General features: G+C 37.6%; 1 protein-coding gene across 1 annotated transcript in view; it reads right to left on the reverse strand.

Annotated features, from left to right (window-relative positions):
* Positions 1 to 7,922: 7,922 nt before the first annotated feature.
* gabrb4 (gamma-aminobutyric acid type A receptor subunit beta4) overlaps positions 7,923 to 18,917 on the reverse strand; it is a 46,469-nt gene continuing 35,474 nt past the window's right edge. Inside the window, exons 7-10 of the mRNA XM_056731655.1 lie at positions 18,136 to 18,288; positions 16,263 to 16,519; positions 15,592 to 15,681; positions 7,923 to 15,377 (exon numbers count right to left, since the gene is read on the reverse strand). Of these exons, the coding sequence (XP_056587633.1) occupies positions 15,024 to 15,377; positions 15,592 to 15,681; positions 16,263 to 16,519; positions 18,136 to 18,288 (854 nt within the window). The 3' untranslated portion in view covers positions 7,923 to 15,023. The remainder of the gene's footprint in view (positions 15,378 to 15,591; positions 15,682 to 16,262; positions 16,520 to 18,135; positions 18,289 to 18,917) is intronic.

Here is an 18,917-nt window from a genome sequence, read left to right on the forward strand (position 1 = left end):
GAATTACATCTGGAATGTGTGTTAAAAAAGATTTATTAACAAATTAAGTAACTGTTACTATATGTCAGAATAATAAGATGTATAAATGTGCATTCAAAGAGTTTATTTATCATTTACTTACACTTTCTAAATGATCTCATGAACCACTGACAACTCCAAACTAACTGGTTTGTAAGTAATGTAATTTTTAATTTAGAAATGATGAATTCATCCATAATAAAGTATGAAACTTTGATTATTAAGCATATTTTATACATGCTTATAAATCAAGAACAAAGCATTTATAGCTGTATTTATAAACTGCTTACGAATGTCTATTAATGTGGGGCCAATGCTTCATAAATGATTAATTAACTATGTACTGATGCTTAACTAATGATTCATAGCGTGCAGTTATTATAAAGTGTTACCAATATATCTCATATACAGCTGCTTTGTAACAATGGAAATTGTAAAAAGCGCTATATAAATAAAGTTGAGTCATGTCCCTGCAAAACTGCAGAACTAAATTTTTGGATATTTGTATGAAGCTAGTCTGTAACATTTCCCAAACTTCAGCACACAGTGAAAGACAAAAGTCAGTGCGTGCATTCATGCTCTCCCTTGACATGACCTGTACCTGTTGTGTCCGAGCGTCCCGTATGTAAATGTACATGATTCAGATTTGTAATGGAAATACAGTTTAAAATGGAAATTCAGAATTCCTCATGTAATCATATACACGTCTGGAAAAGATGATTGGCCACACTCATTTCACATTTTTCAAAATTGTGAATTACGACACTTTCAAGTAAATCACAATATAATTTTGTTTCGTTAAGGGAAGCAGGTGTTCATAAAATGCATTGTAAGTCACTTTTGAATACACAATTGAATATAAGCATCTGCAAAAAGCATAATGTACAGTAGATGGAAACTGAAACAAAGGCCGGTTTGGGGATCATTAGAGAGAGATGCTTGGCTTCCTCCATGTATGGATTTTTCTCATTCCTTTTCTCTTTGAAGAGACCATCACTATTCTTTTCACCCATACTTTGCACCAAACCCATGAAGCTAATAAATATTTTGTGTCTCTCGCCCGCCATTTGTTATGATATTTTAAATCATGGTAGCTTCTTGATGAAATGTGTCTTGTTTATTTTATGTGTGCAGTCTGATTGTCTAGTGAACGATAAAAAGAGACAAATCCTTTAGACTTACACTGAAAGATGGAGCTGAGCCTTATTTAGAGTCCAATATCAAAGGTGGCTTGTTGTTACTTGAGCCAAAATACAGAAGAACACCCCAGCAACCAATATGTAGCAAGAGCACCATAGCAACTGCATAAAAACTCCCTAGCAACCACCCACAACACCCCATGTCATAGTTTACAAAACAATTCAGACTTGTTATTAGAGCACAAAAGCTGGCCATACAACAACATAAATGGCCATACAATGATCAAACAAATCATTTTATTTTAATTCATTTTTAATTTAATTGTATTATTTAATTTAATTTTTTAATTTTGTTTTATTTAATTTTGTTTTATTTTACCAAATGACCCAAAAACCTACAGTCACAGCATGTCAGTGCTGGGAGTGAAGAAGTATCTTATACTGCTTAGCGTATCCGTACACATTAAAATGCACACATTTTCTGCTCACAATGATGGGCAATTATTATATAGTCCACTGAAGAATATGACAAAAACTAGAATATTGTTTTCATGATGTTTTGTTTGTTTTAAGAAAATCAACAACCAGTTGCAGTATAAGCCATCACACCAATAGAGGGTGGTGTTGGTTAAGAAAACACGGTCAAGTATCTGTTGCCAGAGCTGTAGGGAGTTGGAGCCAAGTGATGACAAAGACGTGTGTGCCTCAGTCAACAAAATGGCTCACATCTCCTCTACCGTCCTCTAGAGAAAGCAGGCGAGATGTTAGCTGTGATTACATTCCAGCTAGTTTCTCTCTCTACACTGTGCCATAGCGCGTCTCAGACATGGGTTACATGCCAGAGCGATATAAAAAACACTAAATCACAGTCTATCCACAGGATATTTGTGCCAGAACCAGTGTTGAAGCATCTGATGAAACATTGTGCTGCTCATCTGTGTTATAAAGACAATGACGTGTGTCTGGCTATGTGCAGACCACAAGGGAATGTGTGTTTGTTTGAAACAGACAAAGAAATTGCATTGGAATTACTAGTGATAATTTGAGCCAATCATTAATCTCATTCAAGGCAATCATGTTTCACGTGAAGCGATTGGCAGACGTTTTGGAAGGTTGCTGGTGGATGGCGAATAAAATGAGCAAATACGTGTATAAGAGGAAGGGACCTAGAGAGAGAGAAATAGATTCACCAGTGCAGCAATGGTCATATGGTAAGGATAAAAGAGTGCTAAGTCTTAATATTTTATTAGACACATTTCTCATCTTCTCTGTTCATCCCTGACTGAACGGTACTTTACAGTGTGTACATATGTGTCTGTGTGTGCATGCATATATCTGAGGATCTTAAATGCACATAATTTCCAATAAAAAACTCAGAATTACTTTGTCACAGTATTTGCTGTCTTGGCATTAGCTGCTCTGATCATTTAATGAAATGGGAATCTCTAATGTATGGTTGATATCTCACAGATCTTGAATGCTAGCAAGTTTTTGTTCAGTGTACATCAGCAGTCAAAATACATAAACATAACACAATTGATTAAAACCAAAATCACCTTTTCACTGAAGGTATCATATTTATTAATTGTACAGTACACTGTTAAAAAAAAATCTCTTTATTTTACGGACATTTCCATTACTGCTAAAATGTAATTTAATGCAGTGCAAGACGTAAAAATCTGGTTAAACAACTGTAAAAAACGAATACGGAAAATTCCTTAATATTAATACAGTGTATTGTGCATATCTTACAGAATTTTTTAGCGTGTATATAACAAACGATCATTAGACACAACAAGATTGACACGCTAATTGAGATTTTGTCTAATTGTGATGTCACAAAAACGCACCAGTGCATCACACGTTTGATGTGTGTCTTACATAAGTCTTGTTATTAACAGCGACTGATCATTTCATTTGCATAACACCCTTCACTTCGGCCATAAAAGCGTTAACTCTGTAATATTTTTGGTCTTTCCGTGAATAAGATGATCCTGTCCTCAGACATCTTATTCCCCCACAGCAGATTTCCCAGTCTATTTATAGCTTTAGAGGACACCATGGAACTGTAGCCTATTTAAGATTTTTGTGTTGCGTAGCCATTTGTCAAAAGCTGATGGTATGCGCTTAAAAATAGAGGTACTAAGGTTCTTGTACAACAGAAAGATTCTATGGATTAGTACTTATACATGTAGAATCATACACCTCCAGAAAGAACGTCTTAGGAACCTTAGGAACATGGTATCATTCTACAGGCACATACAAGCTGTAATAAGGTTTACACATACAGTATTATTTGCAAGGGAATCTTAAATGTATATATATATACAAATATTTTAAATATTCTCTGATATTCTGGTATTACAGTTTAATGGGCAGAGCTGACTATTTAAAGTAATAGTTCTGGGCCCAAAATAATCTGTCATCATAGACACAAAGGATGATATTTGGAAGATCTCGCCTTTATTTTTTTGCATGGAAAATAAAAACTATTGGAGTCAATGGAGGGGGTGAGATCTGCTCGGTTACTGACATTCTTCCAAATATCTTCCTTTGTGTTCAGCAGAACAAAGAAATGTATGCAGGTTTGGAACAAACTGTGGGTGAGTAAATGATGACAGAATTTCCATTTTTGGTAAACTAGCCCTGTAAGCCATTTGTGGGGGTGAAAAAAGTCTTGTTGCTCTTTGGCTCTTTCCAAAACATTGCTCAATTTTTATTTAAATATTGTCTTAAAGTGATAGTTCACCCCAAAATAAAAATTCTGTCATCATTTACTCACCCTCTTGTCATTTTAAACATGTATGACTTTCTTGCGTAGAACACAAAATAAGATATTTGTTGAAGGATGTTTTTAACCGGCACCACTTTGCGTTACATTGGTTTTGAGTCCATACATGAGAAGTGAATGGGGCCCAGTGCTGTTAGGTTACCAACTTTCTTCGAAATATCTTCTTCTGTGTTCATGCGGATGAAAGAATGCTCTGTAACTGTGTGGACATTTCCACGTTTCATGATCAATAAATAACCCAGTGTGTATTGTTTGGTTAAAGATCAAATGGTACCACACTCTTTCACGTCATGTATAGTGTATAGTGTACTTGTAAAAGTCATAAAAAATTATAGAAATAACGGTTGCATGAAAAAATAATGGTTGAACTAAACATATTTTCAAATGCCCTCTAAAATAAAGTAAAGTTCTTACACTTACAACCAATTAGCAAGAAGCAAATCACATTTATGTTTTTTTGATGCAAATGTTACGATCGGAAAAATGGCAACAAAAAAATCATGTAACGTAATAAACCATTTCATTGGGCCTTAATGTTCACTAATACGTCTTTCACATACAAAAGACACTTGAACTGTTCAAGATGGAGAAAATCATCCCAGAGGAAACCAAAGCTCACTCAAGGCGCCGGCGGAGTGGAAAACGCATCTTCCATTCCTTTGACTGTTTTTGCTTTCTTTCCCCTCACCGGAGCAGCCAAGAGTTTCTGGCCCATGTTAATGCAAGCTCTCAATATTTGATGTTTTTATATGGAGTGCTGACAAAAGAACAAGGAAATGGACGGCACATTTTGCTGATCTAGTTCAGTGCTCTGCTTCCATCCTCCCAGCAGATCTTTGCACTCCCAGCCCCATAAGTGCCTCACCTCCACTGGGAACATTTTCAAAGTTTTCTAAGGCGAGATGGAGAAAAAACAACAACTCAGTATTTCCCCCAAGATTCTATATAGATCTTTCCTTTCTCTGCCTCACCCTACCTTTAATCCGCCTCAGGTTAACTACACGGACTTGAAAGGAAGATAGCTAGGTTGAAAGAACAAAGTCTAAAGAAAGGTAGTTTAGACTGAATATATGTGTGTGGATGTTTATATTTTGCGATTCCATCTCTGATGTCTGATCTAGTCTGTTCCATTGGGGCAAGCATCGTGTTTTGTGCATTGCGCACATTGGTTATGTCCACAAAAGCTGCCGTCAGAATAAGCAAGAATGGGAGAAAATGGGTTCTGCTCAAGGGCAGAGTGGCAAATTTCCCCTTCGGGAATCAAGGTGGAGGAAACCTCTGCCTGAAGTCAAAGTCTTTGAGGTGAAGAAGTAGTGAAACATGTGCATGGCCTCAGAGATTCACCTGGAAATGTCAGCTGGCATTTTACCCAAATTGGGTACAAAATAAGGCCTGAAACTCTTGAATGAAGTGGACTTCTTAACAAGCGACCAATGAAAAGGGGTGCCTTAACAAGCATAGGGCCAATGGAAAAGGCTTATGTTATCGTATCTGGATTATTCAATCAAAGATCACAAGCTATACATAATTTGAAAGATAAGACCCTCAACATTTATGTTCTGAACTTGTTTTTGCGATCAATAAAATGCTCAAAAATAGGGGCGCATAAATTATTATTTAAAGATGCTGATCGTCAACCTCAGGAGGTGAAAGTAAATATATAAAATTATATTTTTTTGCATAAAATATTAAATAAACATCAAGAGATAGAAAAAAATGGAGAAAAAAAAGTGTGTGGTGGGTTTAAGTAATATTCCATTATTCTGGGATGGCTAGTAAGGATACACATTGTGGTTATAGACTTTAGAAGATGTGAACAACATTTCAAAGCTGGTCTTTTTTAACACTGCACAACCATTGCACAAAATACAACCAACAGAATACTTTAAACTCAATTAAAATGTTAACCAAATATCTTTTAGATTTAAGAGTTAAAATATTCTAATAAAAAATACCAAAAAGCTTGAGGACCAGTGTTTGCATCATGCAACATGGTCTGTTGATAAACTTGACTTGATTTCTATACATATAAAAATACTAATAGATTTTTCCTCTATTTTTCCTTATGTAAGGAACATTTTACAAAAATGAGATTCAAATCTTATCTTCCTGTCACACTTACTGCAATTAAGTTACTTTTTTAGAATTTAATTTTGTTTTCTGTAATATGCATAAGTTGCATATGTTATGTGGGACACTATTTAACATCACAGTTTTTGTGTAAATTAAAATATATTTTAAAAATAAAAATAAATGTACTACTGTTAATGTAAATATTTAATTGAAATACTTTCGGGTAAATAGTAAATGCTAGTTTTAAATACTCTAATGCCAACTTAATCTCACAGAAAATGTAACTATCGTCCATGGTGGCAATTTCACATGAATTCATACAATAAAAATCATACAAAAAAGCAAGATTGAAGCTCCTCCTCTAAACCTTACTGTTTCTTAGGTAAAACTAGATTGTAAAGGCATATGAATGAAACCATACACAATCATGAAGTAAATTATCTTATAATATAATTACTTATGAATTGGCAATGAATTGTTTTCCTAAAGGATCAATTTTTAATCTTATTCACAAAAAGTGTCAAACAGGAAGTCAAAAAATATGTTAAAGGTGTGATTAATTAACACATCAATTTGAACCTGTGCTTTTGTAATGTAAGAGGGATCATATTCAAGCGAACATCCAGTAAATGTTGTTACTGTTATTGCCCTTGTTACTGAAATTACAACTGTTGTTGAAACCAGGTCCAGCGAACGGCAGGTCCTGGAATGAACCTATCTGTAGGTTGAACTCGCCCTTAAAAGAAGAATATCAATGACTACGTCTCTAGCCCCGCACACTGGTTTGCGCATGACAGTACTGAACTAACACAAGTTGCGCGGAACCAGATAGAGCGAGCAAGCAAAAAACATGCTGTTAAAGATCGCAACATATTGTTCAGTCATTGCCAGGTTGTGGAAGAATACAATCAAGGCACAGGTTGACGCTGGATTTGCGGAGAGACTAAAATTATAAAGCAGTGCTGTGCCATCAATATTAGATCTGATAGGAATGGTGTAGTAATCTTATGTGAGTAAAACATTTTTGATATGCCCTGATTGCTCTATTCACATGGGATTAGTATTATATTGGGACCTCTCGTCATTTGTAATAATTGCAGAGGTTGTCTGTGATCTTTATCCCGTGCAAATCGGCCATGTCTGTAATTTGTAAAGTAAAAATTCCCCCACAAACTACCTACCATGTTTTGATGAACACACAGGTCCTGTGATAATATAAGTCACACGCGAATCAGCATGTCTGTGATTTGGAAGCTCATATGTAATTTTTCAAGGTTTAATCCACAGTTTGCAATTAATGGAGGCTGTTTTGAAGTGTTTTGGTATTATGTCGGGTGCTGGGTGATATCCATAAATTACCAGGAGTCTCCCGTTTGTTTATTTATCATGGATCCTCTCGTGACATTTGAGACCCGTGATCGCCAACCGGACAGAAGAGCACCGCGATCGCGGGTCTCAAATGCTGACAGATACAGTCATGTATCATTAAATACCATACAACTATTGGCTATACAAACTATACGCAAACGTCATAAGTAAACCTCACACAACAGTATAAAACAATTAACAAGCACAGTTCATCACACCTTTAAATGTAACAAATCTCACAGTAAATGTCAAATAGGGGAAACATTCAAGATTCTGTTTCTTTCAGATTGAGTTTCATCTCCCAGTTTATTTGAACGAAATGATGCAACTCTTTCAGTTTCTCGTAACAGCGAGTTAGATTACTTTTTAAGACATATGGGAGCCCCGATATACATTTGCAAACATTTTGAGATGTTGGCAAATATGAGCATCCAGACTAATGTTGTTATGGGGCAAAGATTACACTCTTCCAGCAGGGATTCGGATTGTTCTTTATTCAGGACCAAGGGTTGGGCGGGATATCCTTAGTATTGTGTCATGATTATAATCCAATTCAAACTGTTTATACAAGACATTGCTATGGTCTTTCGTCTGTTTGCAATCTCAGTTTGCACTTTTTTTTGTCTCCGCAGCCTTTTAAAAAAAAAAAAAGAAAGAAAAAGAAACTTACAAGGTCAAGACCTGCAGCAGTTTGGATATATTTCGAAGGTCTCTCTGTACCGCTGGTTATGAAAACAAAAAGATATGATTTACCATTTGAGGACTAATTAGTTTAAACTTTTGAGGCAAAAGAAAGAAACACGACCATTAGTCCACAAATGGCAAACGAAAAGACGTGCGTCGTCATTCTTTACTGTATAAGCCTTTATTTGTAAAAAGTCAGTTGGTTATTTAGAACCCTTTTTTGTACCACATACTTTAACATCTTGTATTAGTAAAAAACACATTTTGCTCAAACACCTAGAAAAGCTGACCGACACCATTACATTAATTGGCACTGACAAAAAGAAACAAAAGCATAAAAACAAACGAAAACCAAAACATAAAAAAGTTAAAGTAACGGAAATGAAGAAAACACAACCTTATACTTTACAAATGTTGATTTCATGAAGACAAATCATATCCCCAAATGGAGCATCAAAATTCATCACACCTCAACAGTTCAACAGAATCAAACCGAGATCTTTATGTGAACGAAACCAGTACAACACAAAAAACAAAATGCATTTTACTTTCAGGGCAGGATGAAAAGTAGAAATATATTTCCTTTCTATGAGAAAACATCAACGCTAAGAGTAACAATTCCTTTTAAAGAATACAACAAACACAGGCGACTAGAAATGAAACAAAACAGTACTGAATAGCGGTTGAATTCTCATCCATCAGGTTTGAACGTGGATGCCCTAGACATTTGCCAATGTTTGGAGGATTTTCACTTTAAGTTACTTAGAAGTTCTGCTCGTGTTTGCTGTGTATCGGGGACATCATCCCGTTGCAAAGAAAATAAAAAATCCAGCACAGCAAATTCACAGGTTCGTACTTTTTTCCAAACTCTGATTTGCTCAGTAAAGGTTTCATAACCAGAGATGTAGTCCGCCAGTCGAACCCCGGCTCTTCTGTTCGACGAGATGTAAGCAGGTATAGTCTATTCAAATCTAGGTGTGTTTATCTACTCTTAACCGTATGTGATACATAAAACGCAAGAGAGGATGAAAATGTGCATATTCTTGACATTTCTTCTCCATTGCTCTCCCGCTGTGGTAGCTTTAAAGAATTATCATTATTATAATCGTCATCATTTCTTTTCAAGTTCTTAATTTAATTAAAGGTTTACAGTGTTTGGTTCAATGCCTTTCCATGAAAAAAAAACACTTTTCTTTGTGTGCGAGGGTGACGTGAATGGCCAGTTCCAGAATAGAAAATTATGAAAATAAACCTTTCCGAAAACTTAAGACATGCAAAACAAAACCGGTATCTTTTGTGATTTTTTTCCTCTTCTTTTTCTTTTTTCAGAGATAGGTTTCGTTATGCCTGTGCTGCAAAAAGCTGTCCATGCCGATAGCATCGAGGCTAGCTGTTATTAGCAACTGCCCTGTTTTGTTCATGCATTAAGAAATATAAGTGAAAGATATCATATTTACAATACAATTCACATGTAATTACACATATACACAGGAGGCAAGAAAAATTCACATTAAAATCAGTTCAACAGTTTTTGTACTTCCTTTTTCTCCTGCTTGGCGGGTGGATGTAGCAAAAGACAAAAACAATGTACTCGAGTAAAAGCTATTCGATGATTTGTCGAGTTATGTTAATGGTATGAAAATGTGGACGTGAGCATATGGGGTGATTTGTGTTTAGTGCGAAGATTATTATGTCCTCCATTGTCATCAGAAAACATTAGCATCATTGAGTTGTGCCAGACCGCACTCCCCCCGCCCCCCGGAACGAGTTGTACAAAACAAAAATCATTAAAAAAACAATATATTAGTCTGAAACCAAAACACAGTGCAAGGCAAAAGAAGAGCATCCTTATTCCCCTAACCGGACACCAATAAAGACACCAAAGAAATCATACTTTACTATTACGATGAGTCACATTCTCCAAAAAGGCTGACAATCACATCAGTGTTGAAGAGTTTGCTACCTTGACATAATGTTATTCTAATATCTCATTGTATTATTGTCGTTTCCCTCTATAGATTCTGTGTTATGACAGAGTACCTAAACCGCCATGCCACAATTTGCCAAATACTATTTGCGTCAGATGTGGGCCATTCAAACCCAATTTCTGAAGCTAGAAATCTTAAAATTTTCACTACCATACGGTAGTCTTGCACAATATCACCCAAACGAGAGCTATAAGAGGTAATTAGCAGCAATATCTTTTACAATTGAAACCCATCTGACACATTCTTCAATGGACGATAACAAGTCCGACAACCTTCTGATGAATTCATTTCATAAAAATCAAAGACACACAGGACGATGCATTGGCACAGAATAGCTAATCGGCCATGATGTAGCCTTTAGTATTTTTGAACAAACACAAAATTGTCAATAACAACGAGAAGACCAGTGGTTTAATACGGACTGCCTTAAGTCAACTACCATCCCGCTCTCAGCCCACTGCTGCTACATTTGTCTGAGTATTTTGGCCGTATGACCCTTGTAAACTGGTAAATTGGTCTTAATGACAATTTATCTACCCAAGCACTGTGATTAAACCATAAACCTTCCAAAATAGCTAAATGTGTGTATGATTTGCACCAGATATCCCGCAAATATAAGCTGTATTGAGAGTGTGTGCTTACCCTGATGGCTAAGATTGTATTTTAGAACCAGCAACCTGTGCCATATAAATGTCAGATATGCTGTACAGCTAATACATCGATCGTTGTATTTGTATAGTAGTAGATTGCAGACTTGGTGAATTGATCAAGCCAGCTAATACAAAGAAATTAGCAGTTAGGCAAATTCTCAAGCCTCCTTTTTCTAGGAAAATGTGCACATTTAATGTACGGTATAACGCTGAACAAAAATGATGATTCCCAAATAGGTTATTCTTATAAAAATTATTGATGTGAACTAATTTGCATTAGCCACGTTTCACTTTTGAAACCAAGTGAAGTTAACTGAATATAGTTTTAGAAACTTATTTCTTCAGGAGTGCAGATACTAAAGGGATTGGTTTTAGAGGAACATGTTCGAAAACAATTCCAACATCTGTTTTCTTACATGACGGAATATTTTGTCCTTGTTCAATAGTCTGACAACTTGAAAAACCTTTACACCACATTCTTACCAGACATAGTGCGAAACACAATGTATATTTTCCATGTTAATCTACTGTGTACCACTGTCACGACTGGGTAGGGCGTGGAAAAGATAAATGCCATTGCATGTCACAGCATCACGTCGTGTCTGGTTAGTACACAGCGGTATTCTAAATCCACAGATGATAATTGGTTCTTTCCATTATGGTTCTAATGTTCAACAGTGGAAGCGAAACTGCAAGAACAAATTAGTTCTCAAGGATGTACTACCACAGATGACCTAATTGTCATCGGACTAAATGACAAATGTCCAATGGTCAAATTACAATGCTCTAAAATCAATTTTTTAAGGCTTGAATTGACTTGAAAGAGTATACCTCCTTCCTGAACGTTGTGGTATTTGCATTGTATTGCTCTGAAATGTTTCACAAAATGCTTAGTGATCTTGTTAAGGCAAATCTTGCTGGGACAAATGTCCAAAAAACAAGAATTCTACCTAATATCGGCTCTAGGTGTAAGCTCACTGTGACATAACAGAGTGCTGGTGCTACATGAACACGATGATTGAAGCAATATCCGCTTTAGCAAACATCCAGCATGTCTCAGTGGCACAGTATGGCTGCATTAGCATGTAGCTAATCCTTACTCAACTGGAAAACATAGCACTGGCCGTTTCTGACACGGAACACTAGTGTTTCAGCGTACCCTGTGAACATTAAGCTGAATACTTCCAAGTGAAACTATATAGTGCCAGGAAGGGTTAATGGGTTTGTGTAATCTAAAATAAGCTATGGAGTAAATGTGTGTTATCTTACGTGCATATACTGTATTCATGAAACACCTTGTACTATCTACTTCTAAGGATTTCTAATTATCCACTAGTCCCATGGATAATATACCAAATCACAGGTTATGAGTACTATATACCTTATAGGTTTTTTGCTCTATCAGTTGCGCAAGAGAAAATAGAGCACTTACATATGTCACACTGATTGACAACTTCATAGAGCACAAATATCTGATAGAAAAATATATAGATATCCTTTAAATTGTCATATTGTGCAGTCTTATCAGTTAATAGTAGCTGGCGCTTAATTAAACAAATGCCACCTAGAAGTCATGCCTACTCCAAGGTTCCCTTCTGTCAAAGGCGATGCAAACTCTTTCTTTTCACTGCATGTATCCAAGGTTTGCAGCTAACCAACTGATGGATGATGGGCATTGTCGTGTTATTTCACTAAACTATCCTAAAATACTGCACTAGTGGAGGTGGACTAAAATTGGAGCTTAACAGGTCTTCATTATAATTTCATATATAAACCCCATGGGTTATTTTACGCCAAAGGTACCTAATTCTTCTAACTTGGCTAAACCTAATGTTTGCGCTTGAACTTTCCTTGGCAAAGCATTGCAGCATCTTCAATGCCTTCTGGGAGTTGTAACCGGCCAAGGCACCCCCGTAACACTCATAATACCTCAAATAAATGCTCAAGAGAAGCACTCTGACTTCCAGCCTCATTTAGTGCAGATTTGCGCTTAACTTAATTGCTACACTTAATATCTGTGCATTTCCCTATTTGCACTTGAGAGTACAGACTCCCTTGCACAGGTGTTATGGTCATGCTCACAATAAAAAATAAAACACAATAAGTGAAAATCCCTCAAATATGCTTCTGTGGTCATCTGCTGAAAAGTAATGTAGGACCTGGCTAATACCGTGAGGTACAGCATTTGATATCGATTCCATTCTTCCTTCATGGTATGAGTGACTGATCTGTGGTTTGGTGACTGGTCTTTCTGTTGCCCTCCCTTTTCCCACCCATGAGAGGTCTTGTGTGGTACCATGCGAGAGCCCATGGACTATCTTGAGCTCAGAGGTCTGAGACCTGCTCAGAATGTCCTCCCAGTAATAGCCAACTCAACATAGTCCAAGGCAGTCATGTTCCCAGGCCATCACTGGACCTGCTTTCTAAATGTCTCCTTGCTCAGTTTTCAAGCAATCCTGAAAAACTTTTCCCACAACGCCGCGAAAAGCATCCCTCAACCGTTCCCTTCTACTCAGCTGACCTATTTTGACCATTGAGACGTCTAGAGACTTTGTGATCAAGGTTTGGATGAAATGGACGGAAGATGAATGAATGAATGAATGAATGAATGTGGATGTTGACATGGACAGATTGAGATCTGATGACCTCAGTGACAGTGGTGAAGGACTCCCCCAGAAAATATTGAGGTAAATCATAATGAGGCGAACCCCGGAAAAGTGGTGTTGGGTTGATCTGAGGTAAATGGTAAAACGAGAAATGGATTATAGGCCTTTTTGGTTGTCACTTCAGTTCATGGCTTTTATAGTACATGTCATTTTGCCTCGAAAAAACTCAGAAGCTTTTTTCCTGATTATACCGATGTAATTCATCTCCCAGATTCAATCCCAAGATGCAAAACATCAGAGCTGTGGGTGGGTCTGCAGTGCTTAAAGTGAAAGGTCATAGATCAAGGGTCGTTTGACCCTCTTTCACTGATTGATGAACTGAGGACACATCCTTCAGGTTTCAGACAGGCACATTTTAGAGAAACTTAAAACGTCGGTGTGTACCGTTCTCAGGATGAATCACTACAATGACTGAATATATACAATATCAGGTCACACTATGGTCGGATCGATCGACTTAAACATGAAACAGATAAAAACCGTGGTCACATCCCTTGTTTAATACACAATAATCTTTTCTTTTCTTTCCTTATTTTGTACATTTTCACATAGTTGATGGACTTACTTCAATCCACGTTCTGAAAAAACGTTACAGCTCACTAAGGGTATCCCTTCCACTCCCTACAACACAAAGCTCTACAAGATGAACTGTATCAAGAGAACAGATGAAATGCACTAGGAACAAGAATAAAGAAAGAACAAGAACACTACCTGACCATGTCAATAAGGCTACTGAATGATTGAATGAAAGAATGAATGAATGCACTCTCTTTTTTTTCTTTGTTTTCTTAAATTCAAGATGAATGAAGCATACCAGTGGCTTATTTATCTACTGATGAACTACCTCTAGAACATGTAAAGGTGACGCCCTCCAAAAACACGGTTATACCTTTAGACCAAACTGGAAACAAAAGAGAATTGCCAAAAGAGGAAAGAGAGAAAATCAAAATGTACTGACTCTAGGTAGAACTGCATTGGTTAAACTCAAGATAGCCGTCCAGTGTAAACCATAGACCAGAGCTGAGGTCCAGTAAAGAGAGAACGCTTGTCACTTGCAAAATCAAGGAATGACACATAATCCCAAAAGAGGTTGCTGTACAGTGTCGAAACGGACATTTCCGTGAGTCTATTCCAGGGGAGGGCAAAGCAGTGGGTCGGGCCTCGGGTTCTGCTTGGTTGATGCCCCAAAAAGCCACTTCTGATTTCATGAGCTGCGGTTGGGAAAGGCTGATTACAGTATCGATAAAAAGCCGATGAGTCGTTCGGTTGTGTCCTTTTTATCTCACAATCTTTTCTTTTAGCAAAAATATCATGCAGTCTTTTGTTCCGTACCCTCGAATGGGGAGTTGACGTTTGTTTGTTTGTTTATTTGTGGTTTGTTTCAGAAGGAAAAGAAATTCAAATACTTGAAATGTTTCTCTCGTATTATTCTTAAACATTCAAGTCATTCTATATAATACTTTTTTTACAGCAGAAAAGTCCTTTAGATTTAACACACGCATGTGTATATAGAAATATAATATATAGAAATATGCATATACATATGTATCAACTTTTCATATATGTGTACACATATTTTCCAATTGTATCAAAGCCAATTCAATGTGCTCTCAAAATATGGCCCATGTTTCCTGGGGGAACGCATATCAATTCACATAATACAACCAGTAGATAAGGTTGAAGAATCCAAAAGTGATAGGAAAAATGATCCGGGACCACTTGTCAATGGTGCTAACATCCGTCAAGTTGGGGATTTTGAGCTTCAGCTTGGACGACCGCCTCCTTAGCCGGCAGTTGGCGCGACTGCGCATGGCGCTGCGGTCCAACGAGTGGTGGCTGAACCCATCTCGCGAAGCCATGGGCTTGCGGAACTGCACCCCGGAGCTGTCGAAGGACATGACGGAATTCCGCGAGTCGCTGACGCTGCTTCCGACGTCAGACGGCATCACCTCGTTGTTCATCTCCAAAGTGGTGAGAAGAATGTTGCCGTAAGCATCCACCTGGAGAACAGAAAATAAAAAGAGGCGTGGTCAGGGGTGGGCACAGGGAGTGGGCGGTCCTAAACTGTAATAACTTCCTTTCAATCCCACGTGCAGATGGAATGATGACGTGAAGTCACGGTTGCAACAAATATTACTTTAGAGAATTAAAAATTCTTGGAAATGTGTGGCATTCTTCAATCTTTCAGCTCATATGATTTGTTAATGCATGTACCCCGACTTTTCTTTGTTCCTCGAGATACAGATTTCTTCGCTGTGTATATGACCTGAGGGTGTTGCTTTGAAACGGCGCTGACAGCGAATCCTTGTGTCATAAAAGAAGAAATAAAGAAAACATTAAAACAACATAAATATGAGGGTCAATAAAAAAGACACATGGCCCTCTTCACATGACTGTGTTTTTTTTATATTGAGCTTTGTCCACACAAATGTCAAATGTAAAAACATGTAAAGACACTCTTTTGGAGGGATAAACAAATCGGTTCTTTTAAAAAAAGCAATATCTTGGGACACTACTGTACTTATGTTTGAAGACCCTGAGGGAAAAAAGACATGAATCTGACGGTATAATGACAATGTAATTTGTAACGTTCTGAGCAAGATGAGCCTCTCATAATAATGAAATGTAGCTTCAATCAAATGAAATACGTCACCGATTAGGATGGTTAATGGACTATCGAATGTTAGTTTTTAGCGATGATGTGAACTGTTTCATTCAGGCAAGAGTTACTTTGATGATTGAAGTTGTTCTGCTTAGGTAGCAGGTGTATCTGTTATAATTCAGACATGCATGAATGTTGAAATCGTTTATTAAATTCTATTAAATTAGCCTTGATTGACACCACAGCTAAATGTGCAAATGGTTTGCGAATCATAGACGCAAACCTGTTCTCTCAGACGCTTCTCCTCATAGCGGGGGCGTTCGTTGTTGGCTTTGTTCAGCCTCTCGTTCATCCTTTTCTGCTGCTGGGGTCCCCGTCCAAAGAACACGTAGTTTACGAAGGCATATTCGAGCAGGGCCAGGAACACAAAGACAAAGCAGCCCATGAGGTAGACATCGATGGCTTTCACATAGGGAATCTTTGGGAGGGTCTCCCTCAGGTGGGTGTTGATGGTTGTCATAGTGAGCACCGTAGTTACACCTGCAAGGAAGCCAAGCTGTGTATTAGTCATGTCCATAGAATGACATCCAAGCTGGTGAGACATACTGGGCCGGAAACAAATCAGCTTGTAACACCAGCTTAAGGTATTCATGTTGTTTTTTGGAACATGGTGGTTGGTTTAACAGCCAATGAACAGATTGGAGCAGCTCAAAAACGGCTAATATGATCCAAACACAATGAAGCTGGATTTCCCAGCATGAAAGGGGTTAATGCACCTTTCAACGTTGTATGCCGATAATGTCTGCCGTAAATGGTTGACCTGCACCTCGGATTGTAGCTTCAAGGTTTGCTAGTTCAGTGTATTGAAATATGCTTGGACAAACAGAAGTGTGCTAATCTTGCCATGTCGCTGTAAAGCAATGTTGTGTAGCACAACAGAGCTACAGCGTTGATACATTTTCAACCTATCAACACATGGGGCAATTCTACGCAAATGTCAAAATTTAAGCTGACATAGAAAAAATTATTTTACCATCCATAAAACAAAACAGTTTTAATTATGGTTGCGATGTACAAGGAAGTTTCGAGGAAGACATTCAAGACTATTTATATGATCTTTATAGGGGGAAAAAATCCAAGATGATCTTCCGGGCTTGACATTAAGCATTGTCATATGGTTGTCCTTCGGACAAGTCAATTTGTCATTCACTTGTCCGAGTACAAAAATGACTTGTCCAAAGATAAAAAAATATATATCTCATTTAAGTTAACTTGTTGCACATAGCACTGGTGCTAGAAGGATTAAAGTTTGGTAGCACAGACCAAACAATTGTAGCACAAGTATAAAACGGCTGTTGTCATCTTAAAGAAAATGATGCAAGTGCAGTTCATCATGAATAGGCATGTAACTGACAAAAGACAATAATGTTACATACATATGGATAAATTAGGGCCATATCATTTTTAGACTACCTAAATTTGTTTAAATGTTTCTAAGTTCTGTGTTTTTCCATTTTTACTATACAATAGTGGTAAATTTGTGCACATAAATTACTGTAGCATACTATGGTATTTACTATTATAAACTGCAGTAACATTCTTAGATACTATAGTGTTTTTGAACTTTACTATAGTATACATTGTTTATCAATTTACCACAGGAGCACTACAATTTTCAATAGCAAGTACTATATACAGTTTTTTTTTGCATGAGTGTTCAATTAAACAGGACTTTTATTTTGACGGGTCTTCAGGAAGACTCAAGTTTTAGTGTGTTTGCAGATAGCTTTACGATGCAGATAAATCTCGACCATCACCCGGGTCAAATGCTAAACTGTGCACATAATTCAGTCAGACACGCAGAACAGCCAGATGACATATTTAAATAACAGGATTCTGTGTCCGCGTCTAGTTACATGGACTAAGGGCGGTGCGCCACTGATTATTGTCACACACAAACAAGCACAACCACGACCAACACACATCACACGTATTGCACGTATTCTTAATATCCTACATATGCACTGTTGTTGTTTTTTTTTCAAGTTTCTTGTCCGATCGGGCAAGTAAAATTCTCTCTCACTTGCCCATACAAAACATTCTCTTGTCCCAGACAAGCGTTCATGTTGTGCCCTGCTCTTGAACAAAACCCTCACCCAGGGCCACACGAGCAGCAGAGGCGTCGTAGTTGATCCAGAAGGAGACCCAGGACAAGATTGTGATCAGGATGGAGGGCATGTAGGTCTGCAAGATGAAGTAGCCGATGTTTCTCTTAATGCGGAAACTCAGCGACAGCCGAGGGTACGAACCTGGAGAGAGGGGGGCACACAGCACAAGCAGAACAAAAAAGATGTCAACATGTAAGTGGAAACGCAAAAGAGCAAGCGCAGGAAAAATAGATCTACAATTTGCAATTGTCAAAGTCTGCACTTTGACAATGGATAGTCATTTCCCCATTTGTTCAGATGGAGCATTTAATTTCCCCAAAGCAATGGATTCCTTCCCAGGGACTAGTTCCATTCCAATTAAACATGGCAGAAAGTCGCAAACATGGCAGATTTTTCTGAAACCCCTCTCTCAGCAGACAGCATCCATGGCCCTCTGAGAGTTGTCACAAAAGCTTGCAGTGTCTCGTTTCCGTTTAGCTTTTTAATACGGGGCATTTAAGAAATATTTAACTAAAGAGCATGCCGTGTTAATATGTGAAGTCTGGTTTACTATACAAGAAAACAGCAGCGTGTTTCGAATTGCCGGTTTAAGATTAGTCTGCACGTGTCTGTTCAAAGTCTACGCAGCTCAATGTCAGGTGTGGCAAGATTAATTGACTCTTTCAATGTACTGATTATTCAAATTGCTGCAACGGATATTTATTAACGCAAAAGAAATAGTCTTGTCTATTCCCTGCGGTTCCCATCTCTCTGCACTTGGGCTTAAGTGA

This window comes from Triplophysa dalaica, chromosome 19 (assembly GCF_015846415.1).
Source record: "Triplophysa dalaica isolate WHDGS20190420 chromosome 19, ASM1584641v1, whole genome shotgun sequence".
Classification (NCBI taxonomy): Eukaryota; Metazoa; Chordata; class Actinopteri; order Cypriniformes; family Nemacheilidae; genus Triplophysa; species Triplophysa dalaica.